Source organism: Eulemur rufifrons, chromosome 1 (genome assembly GCF_041146395.1).
Source record: "Eulemur rufifrons isolate Redbay chromosome 1, OSU_ERuf_1, whole genome shotgun sequence".
NCBI lineage: Eukaryota > Metazoa > Chordata > Mammalia > Primates > Lemuridae > Eulemur > Eulemur rufifrons.
The window spans coordinates 2940591-2953456 of record NC_090983.1 but is presented as its reverse complement, the minus strand read 5'-3'; the positions used below and the strand labels follow the sequence as shown (position 1 = coordinate 2953456).

General features: G+C 33.1%; 1 protein-coding gene across 1 annotated transcript in view; it reads left to right on the top strand.

Annotated features, from left to right (window-relative positions):
* The first annotated feature begins 789 nt into the window (after positions 1–789).
* The window catches only part of RBM44 (RNA binding motif protein 44), a 30780-nt gene continuing 18703 nt past the window's right edge, over positions 790–12866 (top strand). Inside the window, exons 1-9 of the mRNA XM_069465664.1 lie at positions 790–862; positions 4360–5945; positions 6235–6293; positions 7435–7608; positions 8051–8234; positions 8321–8343; positions 8717–8801; positions 10867–10981; positions 11708–11836. Of these exons, the coding sequence (XP_069321765.1) occupies positions 790–862; positions 4360–5945; positions 6235–6293; positions 7435–7608; positions 8051–8234; positions 8321–8343; positions 8717–8801; positions 10867–10981; positions 11708–11836 (2428 nt within the window). The remainder of the gene's footprint in view (positions 863–4359; positions 5946–6234; positions 6294–7434; positions 7609–8050; positions 8235–8320; positions 8344–8716; positions 8802–10866; positions 10982–11707; positions 11837–12866) is intronic.

Genomic DNA, 12866 nt, shown 5'->3' with positions numbered 1-12866 from the left:
TGGGCTTTCTCATCTAAATAGCTTTATTGAGATTTATTTTACTCATTTCAGTGATTTTTTTAGTAACTTTATCAAGTGGTGCAACTATCACATAAAATCATAAATCAGTTTTAGAACATTTATATCACTCAAATAAGATCCCTCATGCCCATTTATAGTTAATTTCTCCACCACCCCCCTGCTCCTCCATCCCAGGCAGCCACTAATCTACTTTCTCTATAAATTTGCTTTTTCTGGACATTTTATTTAAATGGAATCATACATACAGTATGTAATGTCTTTTGTCTGGCTTCTTTCATTCAACATGATGTTTTTGAGATTAATCTATGAGGCAATGTTTCAGTAGTTTGTTCCTTTTTATTGCTGAAAAATACTCCACTGTATGGATATATCATATCATTGGTTTTTAATAATTGTACAATTTGTTTTGAAAATATTTTTGATCTGGATTTGATATAAATAGGGTCATATTATAGTCTTTAAGATTCTGTTTTTTTGGTTTTTGACTTTTTTTGGTGACCTAGCACATTGGTGGTTTCTTAGATGTTCCTTAGAAATTTTAAAAGAATGCCTTTGTTCTCTATGTCACTGTCAATTCACACTTTTTTAAAAGTTACTCATATGTTCTACCAGTTTTATTCTTTATTAACCCTCTGGTACTAGAATCTTTGACTATAACTGCTGCTTTATCCCATTCTTCTTGTATTTCTAATAGTTTTTTAAAAATATAATGTGCATTATAATAATAGTTCAATATTTATACTTTTCTAGACTATATATCCTTTCGTGATGCAGGCCACTGCAGTGGTGGAGACAGCTTCTGGTAAAGGCTACCAGAGTAATGGAGGAAACCTCCAAAAAGGTAAGGGTCCAGGCCAGTTGCCTTTATTCTGGGTGGGAAGTGGTGATAAATATAATTGTGTCAAACAGTTCCCCCTCCAGTGTTGGTACTTTTTAAGCCTTCGTCCCATGAGGTAGTAAGATTCAGTGTGTTTTTAACTGGGCAAATTCACTGAGGTGATTTTTGGTGGATATGGGCAGTCTAGGCAAGGCCTTTCAGGGAAATGGAAGATTTAGGAAGGGGAAGGTGAGCAGGAAGCAGGGTTTCTGTCTAGCCAGGCTTTCCAGAACTGTTGACAGGTACAGCTGCATTTGGGTGATAGGTGGAAAGTGGGCGAGTTGACTTCCGCTGCCTAACAAGTTATATATGTTTTTTTCTTCCCATAAATCAGAAATTTCTTTTTGGTAATGGTAGAAAGAAAATAAGAACTAACAAGAACATAAAAAGCAAGTGACTAAACCCTGAACATATGTGGCTTAAAGAATTTTTTTTTTTTTTTTTTTGAGATGGTGTCTCGCTCTGTCACCCAGGCTGGAATGCAATGGTGTGATCATAGCTCACTGCAGCTCAAGGGATCCTCCCGCCTCAGTATCTTGAGTAGTTGGGAGTGTAGGCACACACCACTATGCCTGGCTTGTGGTTTAGACTATAAAGAGAGATTCTAGGTCAAAACAAAAATCCCCCATCCTATATTGTTCATGAGACACATTTAAAACAGAAAAGAAAGGTTTAAAATAAAAGGGTAGGCAAGTTAAGAAACAAATGAACTTAAAAAAATGAACTTAATACTTGGTATTAATATAGTATAATTGACACAAAAACCATTATACGAAGATAAAGAGGGCCATTTAAAAGTGATAAAGTATTAGACAATGAATATATTATACAATGAAGACATCAGCCATGAACCCTAATGGAACAAACAGTGTACTTTCTATTCATACATTAAATGTTGGAATTAAGGAAAGGTTGCTAGAGATTGGACATGATAATGGTTCTCTCTCTTTCCCAGTAAATGTCAATAGGATTTTTCATCCAATTCAAAATTTTTCCCAAAAAAATGAGTTTAAAAAATTTAATTTGGGGGAGAGAATATAAAATAAATAAAACAAAAAAGGAAGAAGCTTAACCTACCAGATACAAAAATAGCTTATGATGCTGTAATAATTAAAACAGTATAATACTGTTACACAAAAGATAATAGATTAATGAAACAGAATAAATAGAAATAGACTCTTAGAAAATTATGAAACAGAAACAGATTTCAGGGTATGGTAAAGATGCTGTTTCAACTCAGAAGGAAAACAATGAATTATTTAGCAAATGGTGTTAGGGCAATTGACCGTCCATTTTGGAAGGAAATTAAGTTAGATTCCTACCTTATGCTAGCAAGAAAAATAAATTCTACATAATGTAGAAAGGCTAAGTGTTAAACATACAGAAACATATAGAATTAGAATAAATTATAGGAGAATTTTTTTATAATTATTTGGTAGAGAAGGCCAGGCACAAAACCCAGAAGTCATAAAACAAAACACCAAATCATTTGAATAATCTCAAAGACTTTGGTACAACAAAGTGCTATAAAAAGTTTAAGCCAGGTGCTGTGGCACATGCCTGTAGCCCTAGCTGAGGCAAGAAGATAGCTTAAGCCTAAGAGTTCAAGTCCAACCTGAGCAACATAGCAAGACCTTGTCTCTTAAAAAAAAAAATTAAAAGATAATAATAAACTAGGAAAATTCACCTTTACGTTTTAAAAAAACAAGAATTAGTATTTAGAATGTATAAAGAACTCCTAAACAGATCTCTTATCTCCAACCCCATATTTATAACAGCTTACTGGACATTTACATCTGGGTGTTCTATCACTATCCTCAAAGTTCAGTTGTCTGGAATTGAACTCATTATCTTCCCCCTCCTCCTCACTTTTCCTCTTTACCCTCTAAATCTATTCTTCATAAAGTCTCTATCTCTTTAGCAGTGAGTATTCCCATTCAACTGTAGTACCAAGTTGTAAACTATGGCAATTATCTTAGAATGATTAAGCAGGTAGTGGCCAATTGGTGAGTCATGAAATCAGTTTAGCTGATTGTGATCAGGTTTTTTTAATGAAATGAAATAAAATAGAAAATAACAGAACACATTGGAAATGGAGTAATTACTGTTTTGTAAAATTTTCATTTTACTTATATACACATATATTGTCAAATGTGTGTACTGGGTCATGATATAAAATGTGTTTCAAATTGTGGTCTTAGTCAAAAAAATATTTGAAAACTGCTGATATCTCTCTTCCTCTCACTGTCAATTCTAATCAGCCACCAAGACTTGGACAGTTGTGAAACTTTTATACCAGTGTGTTTTTCAGTCTCACTTCTGCACTCTTTTGGTCTACCTGCCTTTACTCTCCTCCTTCAAGCCTTCATTCTTATTGTTGCCAGTGTTCCAATTCCAGTCACATGATTACCCATTTAAGGAGCTGTTGGTGGTCTTCCATTGCCTTAGATAAGAGCCCATACACCTTAGCACATCACAAAAGGCTTCTTTCAGTTCACAGGTCTTGTCACTCCCATCGAGCTCTTTCACTCCAGACAAGCTAACTTAGAATTTCCTGAAAATGCCATTTCCTTTCACGCAGCTAACTGTACTTGCTGTTGGATCTGCCTAAAGTGATTTTGTCTATTTTGTTTCAAAATACTTTTTAAATAGAAAGTTTCTCTGAAATCTACTTCTTTCCTCTCAAGCATTTGCCTGCTCTGTCAGCACAACTCTGTCAGCACTTTTATCTTTAGTACATTTTTGTGTGCTTATTTGTGACTCTTACAAAATCCATAAGCATTTGAGGGCCGCACTCATGTTTTCTTTTCCTTTGTTTTTACAATGCCTAGGGCTGGCACTAGGAGGCACTCAAAGATTTATTAAATAATTTTATAAGAAAAAAGTTTCTTATTAGATCTGCCTACAGAGTGGCTGCCCTATAAATAGTCAACTCCTTGCCATTGAAAATTGAAGAAGAATCTTGGCTACTATCTTAGTCTTCTCAGGCAACCATAACAAAATACCATAGACTGAATGGCTCAAACAACAGAAGTTCATTTTCTCATAGTTCTGGAGGCTGGAAGTCTGAGATCAAGGTGCCCCCATGGTCAGGTTCTGGTGAGAGATCTCTTCCCGGCTTGTAGATGGCTGCATTCTTGCTGTGTCCTCACATAAGAGGGGAAGAAAGCTCTCTCCTGTCCCTTATAAGGGTGCTAATCATCTAAACGTAATTACCTCCCAAAGGCCCCAGCTCCAAATACCATCGCATTGTGGATTAGGGCTTCAATATATGAATTTGGGAATTATGGGGGGACACAGTTCAGTCTGTAACAGCTACTATAAGGGATATTTGTCATGGATAATATAAAAAGTATTTGTGTACTGGTAAAAGCTTGGACCAGATGGTATCTAAGGTTTTTTTAGTGTTTAAATTATATAATGTTGCTGCTGTTAACATTTTATCCCTTTTTTTTAATCAGATAAACCTTCTAAAACTAAGAAGGAAAACTTGTTATCTTCCAATGGTTGTAATGAAGTCAAATTGACTTTTCCTGATGATGCCTGGGATTCCTTGGCACTAGAGCAAAGAGCTGATGACAAAGAAATCAGCAACATTGACGAAATAGATTTATTGGAACCATCTTTTTCAGTGAGTCAAGATACTAACAGAGAGAGTACTCAGTCTCAGTCAAGTGAGTTTGAAGACAGTACTGACTATGCTTCCTTAAATGAAACATACTCTATTTATTATACAGAGTCAAAACTAAAGCATGAAAGTCTTATTCTTTTAAGTTCAGAATTAGATCCTGAAATGCAGAAAAGAAAGGAGGTGTTTTTTGATATTTTGGAACATCAAGGTAATAAGACTGTTGACTTGGAAAGAATGTACAAGATTTCAGATGGTGAATATAAAGAAACTGCTGAAGATATGCAAAAGCATGATACAGATGAAGACTCACAGCAGGAATATCACAGTGCAGAAGAACAAGAATATATAAGTAACCATTTATCTTTTGATCATACAAAAACATTAAGTGTATCTAATCTGGATGTTGTTGAATTAAGCAATTCAGGTTATGAAGTTAAATGTGCTAGCAATCTAGAAGATAAATTGGAAAGTGGTTCTGTCTTTTCCTTAGATTCACTTGATGTTTATGGAGAAGATTCACCTCATGTCTCCAAATTTCAGAATTCTGTCATGTTAAGAGACTATTACGAAAAGTGTAAGGAACAAGAGACTAATTTAATGTGCCACACAGTATTTGATGACAGTATACTAAGAAGCAGTTCTCTTGGAAACCAGGAATCTCAATCTCAGAGTGGTTTCTTGAACCCTCAGAAAGCATTAAAAACTAAAATTTATGCTGAAACAATGAAATCTCAGATAACTGAAAGTAGAGATTTTTGTGGAAATACAATTGTTGAGAACAAAATATTACAGCACCTTAAAAATTCTAGCACATTACCGCAAGACAAAGCTTTAGAGACATTACTACAACCCTTTAAAGATTGTCAAACTTCCTGGACCTCTGTTTTTGATGATTCACTAATTTCTGCCTGTGAATATTCACATTATAAAAGCCTACAAAACACCCCTGACCCAGCCTTAGATTCTTCTATTACACTACCAAGGGTTACAGTCAGAGATATTCAGGCAATAGAAGAAGGTAGCTCCCTAAAAGTTGCCAGTAGCAGTGCCACAAATAAAACATGCCTTCACAATATGGAGGGAATGAATCCTAAATCAGTGACAGATGCAGCAAGTTGTACGGTTACAATTAATCAGACTGTGGATGTTAGCACTGATTTTAGGGCTTGTTTCACAACCAGCAGGGCAACAAGTACAAGATCTTCTGTAGCATCTACATCAAGCAACACAGAGATTACAATGATGAATAAAAAACGGCCTGGCGCATGGCAAAGAGAGCAACAAAGAAGTGTGGCTTGTAATACAGAGTGGTCATACAGTCAAGATTGTATAGCTCCTCAGATGGCTGTGATAAAAGGATCAGGAAAATCTTCCTCAGTTGACAGTTTAAAACCTAATGAAAATTTTCTAAATAAGGTAAAATTGATATGATTAATAAGAAAATTTTATTTGACTTTGTAAAGAGACAGTATATGCTAACAAATGTTTTTGGTTCATTGATTATATGGAGGCTTTTGTGAGAAAAATGCTAGATGAGGGGAAAGAGTATATAGATTATTACCAGCTCTATCCTCTCATGGGTGCTATGGCCACAAAGTGCATTAGAAGTTGAATTTTACATTTTATCAATACTAGTTTGGAGCTCCAGAGAGACCATGTGTTATTTATCATATATTTATAATTTAATTTAAAATCATTTTTTCAGGATTCCCTGGAATTAAGGAAAACATCTGCTATCACAGACTTAAAGAAACATCCTGAGAGGTACATCAGATGTATGAGCTTGCAGACACATGTGGGGGGAAATCAAAATAGTATTTGTTTTCTGTGTAGAATATTTAGCCGTACAGAATAATAGCTAAAAGGAACCTTAAGCAATCATCTGCTTCAGCCATTTGCCTTCAAACAAATAAATAAAACAATATAGAATATTAAAGCTCTTCATTTATTGAGATTTCAGTCTCAATTTCATCAGAAACGCCTGGCATCTTACCTGTTCAACCCAAACTTATACTGATTTAATTTTCCATTTTTTTTCATTTTATTCCCCTGTAGACGAAAACAAAAAGTGTTTTTTGAAAATATCATAAATTTGAAGAAGTAAATAGCTACTTTCACTGGTGCATTTTAATCTTGATTTTAATTTATTGTATAATTTGCTTTGCATTTATTAAGATACCCTTATAATTCAGAGCACAATGAAGAACGAGGATGCGGGAAGGGAAAGAAACAGGGAGGTGTGTAAGAAGCCAAATTAGTTATAATGTTCTGAGGTCATTTACTTTTTCCTTCATTCATTCATTCTTCTAATGAGTTTATTCTGGCATCTCAACTCCAGAAGCAGAAGTATTGAGAACAGCTGAAAGTGGCAACTGGCAACACGGGAAGACTTCCGATAACATTAACACTCAAAAAGATGTAGTGACTTGGGGCTTTTTGATGGATACATTGTAATAGCACAGCAAAATATTTGCTTATGTTAATTACTCTTAATTACTAAGGAAAATGTAAATTATTTTCTGTTAAAAAGATAATATGTTTAAGAACAATTTCCATCCAAAATGCTTACAACTTAAAAAAAAATTGGCCAAAGTTTGATTTAGGTTGAAAAATACATTGATTCTGGATAAAGTTATTACCTTAGATTGGAATCCTTTTTTGGTAAAAGAAAGTATGAATTTGAAAATTGTTTACTTCCTTGACTTCTAGAAAGAATATATTTAGTCATAATTCTTGATGTCCTTCTTTTCTGAAGCTGTTATGTGTTCAGCAGCCTCTCCATCCTCAGTAGAATCAATTTAAACTTGACAGGGAAATGCAAGAAATTTAAAATGTTTCTAGAGGCCTGTCATTACTATAGAAAAATGTTTGTAATCTTAATCCTTTTTTTTTTTTTATTTTAAAGGGAATTTCAACTTTTTAAAGAGATGGAGAATTTGCCATCAGTGTGCTGTCAGAAAATAATGCAGAGAGCCATGAAAGCAGAGCTGCAGCTTTTAAATGTTCACTATCAGATGTGTCATCGTCATTGTTGTGATATTTACAAACTTGTAATGGAAAATAGGGAGGGATTAAATAGGTGTTTATTGATTTTTAAATCTGTATTTTTTAAGAAATGTATCACTACCTTTAAGTTTATTCTGGAAATTTTTTTTAATTTTCATTTTTGAAGGGCAGAATGAAGGGTAGATTGTAACTGGGCTGGTTAGCTGGCCTAGGGGTAATGGACTTTTCCTAGAAAAAGTAATATGTTTGAACTTTATATAAAGTCCAAGTAAGGATGAAGTCGGGGGTTTTTGCATGACATTCTACCACATTCCCTCTGGTTTATCTGTTGAGAGATGTTTGTACTGCCCTTAGAAAAGCACATTAATTGTGGTTCACTTTCTTTTACTCAACATTTAAAAGAAAAAATTTAAGATCTAGAGAGTTAGGACTAAGTGTATAATATATTAATATTAGTGTTAAATGGATGACTTGGGCCTAAATAATTTCATTTTGTGAACTTAAATTTTGAACAGGAATTTATCAAGTAATTCTGCTAAGAAGGAATTAGGATCGGCACTACTATCTCTTTTGGGAGACTTAAAAGTTAGATATGTGAGTTTGAAAGAAAAAATACACAAGGGCATACCACTGGAAGAGCTGCCCCCACTGTCAGTAGAATCAAAATTGTTATCTACCTTCTCTACTTTTGCTTCCACGGTATGTGTATGTGTTTTAGGAATAAAAATTTTACTTCATTTAGACAGAAAACATTTTAAACAGATTTTTCTTTTCTGTCTTTACAGCTGATGAAAGAAGAATCACATGTGTGAGTTGATTTCATCTAATTTAGAACTCATTAAATCTTTAAAATCACTTAATCCAGTTAACTTTAAATTTTCTGTTTTGGTCCCTATTTAAAACATTGATGAATTGTTTAATAAAGTGTTTATACTGATGTGTAATATTTGTACATATTTATAGGGTACATGTAATGTTTTGTTACATGCATAGGATGTGTAATAATCAAGTTCAGGGTATTTAGGATATCCATCACCTCATATATTTAATATTTATTACTTCTGTGTTGGGAACATTTCAAGTCCTCTCTTCTAGCTATTTTGAAATATAAAATACATTGTTAACTATAGTCTGCTATCAAACATTAGATCTTATTCCTTCTGAAGTGTTTATCTTTTTAGCTTTTCAGGAGGAGATTCTGAACTAGATAATCAGAGTGCTCAGGATGTTGATGTTTCTTCGAACCTAAAAAAGACACTCTCTCAAGTAAGATTTTTAGAAAGTTCATCTGTATAAATATTTAATTTTATGGCTTATGTAAACTATAATTTTTAGACACTCAGACATCCTTCTTTTCACTCAACTAGCTTACTTTATATACTGACATTTGAGAGAGAGAACTAATTAGGAGGAACATAATGGTGTATTTAAGCCTAATCAGATATCAGCAATATATGTTGAGTAGGGTAAGCATATAATTTATCACCACATCAGTAGACTTTTGAGGATGAAAGAGAGTAATGTTAATCATTCACTACAGCAATAGGTATAAATCTGGACTGTCCCAGGCAAATCCATGATATATAACCACCATCATGTTGCGTGAGTGTAGTTAAAACTAATATCTTGCACCTTCATCTCATGAGGTAGAATAAAGTAGTGTTCCATTTATTTTAGGCAGGGCAAAATTTTAATCCTCCTTTGTTGAAATGATGAAAATAGTTTTTAAATGCCTCTCATAGGTTTTCTCATTCTCTCTTGTTCCCCCAAGGGAATCTTGGGCAGATGACAATCAAGAAAGATGGTTTAATCTATATAAGAACACCCTGCAAATTATAAAGTGTTACAGTAACATAAGTTACATTCCATTATCAAGTGAGGAGGCAATGGATAGGAAAGCTGAAGTTTATTTCTGCTTTTCTGACTTTGGTCTTAACCTTAAGGTTTCATTATTTGAGTGGTCTTAGGTAATCCCCCAAGATGGATTCCCAAGTCCAAAATGAAATACTTGATTAATATATGTTCCTTTCTACTAACATGAATGATAAAAAGTAAATTGCTTTAACAAATTATTCTATTGTCAAGTTCTTTTTTTAAAGAACTCAGTTATCCACAAAGAATTAACAGATTCATAACTAGATTTTTATGTACTTAAATTTCTTACATATTAATACTTTGCTTCGACAATTTGTACATTTAGTACTATATGATAATTCTTTTTTTTTTTTTTTTTTTGAGACAGAGTCTCGCTCTTTTGCCCTGGCTAGAGTGCCATGGCGTCAGCCTAGCTCACAGCAACCTCAAACTCCTGGGCTTAAGCAATCCTTCTGCCTCAGCCTCCCGAGTAGCTGGGACTACAGGCAATGTGCCACCATGCCCGGCTAATTTTTTTTATATGTATATATATTTTTAGCTGTCCAAATCATTTCTTTCTATTTTTAGTAGAGACAGGGTCTCGCTCTTGCTTAGGCTGGTCTTAAACTCCTGAGCTCAAATGATCCGCCCGCTTCTGCCTCCCAGAGTGCTAGGATTACAGACGTGAGCCACCGCGCCCGGCCTATATGATAATTCTTAAGGGTTTTATTTTCATTGTAATGGTACCAATGGTATAATCTAATAATTTAGGGAGAACAATAAATTATTTTTAAAAGTACAAGATGCAGATGTAACATAATTTTTATAATCTTTTGGCTATAAAACAATATCTATTTTAAGTTGGGATTACATTTTAGTCCCTGTCTCATTAAATTAACTAGTTATGCATGAAAGCCAGTATAGTGTAGTAGAGTATTTCTAAATTTCAGTTATTCATGTACCATCTTCACAATTTACCATAGCCCTATATTACCTATAATGTTAGTTATTCTGTATTTTTCTTTAAATGATTCTCCTTTTTATAAAAATTTAAGTGTAAACAGTTCACTCTTACATATAGGAAAGAAATATTACTTCCCATAAATAAAAAATATATATAAGTATATACTAAATTAAATATGTAACTGTTAAAGGTTAATGTTATCAATATTTATATATGCCTCCAAAAATTATCTCAAATATTTCTTGTGTGTATATGCCATACTTTGCAAAATACTAGTGTTAGCACATAGTAACTATACACAGACTGGGTTCAAATCCTAATTCTTGTTAACTGTGACTTGGCACAATGAGTTTCTTAGATTCAGTTTTCTCATCTGTGAAGTCAAGTTGATGGTTTTACTTTCATAGCCTTCATTATTGTAAGGGCTAAATAATGCCAGTGAAGAGTGCCTGTCACATAGTAAGAGCGCAATAATTGTTAGTCCTTATTATTTTTATTTATCTTAATCTTCAGATACCTTTGTTTTCTGACAATAGTCATCCTAAACAAGATACATCACCCAAGGAAGATGGTTTAAAAAATGGTGATATAAATGTAGACTTTGATCAACTGAAACTTGATGATAAAGGTTAGTATAAAAATATATTATCTTTCATAGTTGCCAGAAAACAAGGTTTAAAGTTTCTCTAGTGTTTATTCATTAAATCAAAATAAATATTTTTAATTGACTAAAATGGCATCATTCAGATTGTGAATGTTAAATATGTTCTTATTTTTTTTGCTGGACTTGTCTTTAAAGTCACCTAATATATCTGATAATACTGAATAATAATATGGACTTTTATTTTTCTGCTTCATGTTTCCAATATGAAAACTCTTTCTTGTGTCTAATTGTATCTCTGTAAATTGTGTACATTTTTTTAGTTTTGTCCTCTATGAAAAGAGATTATGGTCATGCCAAAAAGATCATTAATTTTAATAATATAAAGAGATACAGCACTATTTAGTCCTTTTAAAGAAGTTTTGTTATTCTGTATGTAAAGATAATGTCTTTTTTCCAATAAGGAACAATTGAAAAATCAGAAAAGTAACAGTTTTAATAAACTGGGAATCAATATTAATTAAAGGGAAACTAGGAAGCAGATCACTCAAACTGAGAAGAACTTTTTATTTGGGGACTGCTGAAATCCCTTCTCACAGAATCTTTATGCTTGGTTGTCTTATTTTGCTTAATATTCATCTTTAGATTTATATATAAAACAAGTAATATAGGGATTCATCATGTTTTTTAGATAACTTTTCAGAGGGTTAAACCTTATAGGTAATTCATAGCTCATTATTTTGAATTTATTAGACTGTAGAAATTACCAAGAAATAAGTGAAGACTGGTTTGATGCTAAAGAAAACCTGACAGGAGTTGACTTCTCAGGAGTACAAGAAAATCAAATAGCACAAGACAGCTGGAATCCGAAGTTTACACTAGGTTAGTTTAACAATTTACTGAGAAATCCTAACCTATTTGTAAAAATAATACTTAGCTGCTTCTGTGTTGTGTTGGGTGACTGAGCTGTTTTAATATTTTATTCCTGTTTGTGGCTTTTCTTTATACAAAATGAGAAATTGGCCGGTTGGAGGTCAGCTTTTTAAAGAGCAGAAAATTGCTAAAAGCTTAAATCCAAGATTTAGTGAGCAAGTAGATAACCTGCATTCTTTTCCACTGAGCCCTCACTGGACACTTTCCAGGTGTGGTTACCTGGTAAACAAAACCAACTTCTCAGTTTTCATCAGGTAACCAGTACTAATCTATCAAATTGGTGTTAGTCATGAAAACTATTTGCTTTCCCTCACTTTAGTAATTTCATCTATTTCAGGAATATTTTCATCTTTAGATGGTCCTTAAATGCTTTTAATAGTTAGAATTTTCTCTAATGCCTGTGATTATTCTATCATTTCTTGTGATAGCTATGCTACCTTCCTTTATTTTTATCTGTATATTTCTGTGGGTTTTTAAATTTTCCATATTAGCAATGGTTTTATTTTTTTTCTGCTTGTATAAATAATGGCTTATTAAGGTTTTTAAATAAAATATGAAAATATAAGAAAATTAAAATTACCTGAAGTTTCTCCAACCTGCAGTAACCACTATGAATATTTTACTGACCATTTCAATGCATTTCTTTATGCATATATTAATACATATACACAACTTAAAATATTATATCATCTGATTTTATTGTAACATTTTTCTTGCCTTGCATTATTTTCCACCATATCACTTATCACAGTACTGTGTGTTTTGCTTACTCGATACTTGATTGATTATTTGGTTGACTGCCTTCCCACCCTTACATATTAGCTCAGCAAGATCAGGGATTTTTGTTCACTGCCAAGTACAGCATGTAGCCCATAGGGTATCCAGTAGATATTTTGTATTGAATTAGTGAAGGGTTAGGTGATACGTGTAATGTATACCTTCTGATTCCTTTACTGTATGTACTATATCTCTTCTTTTT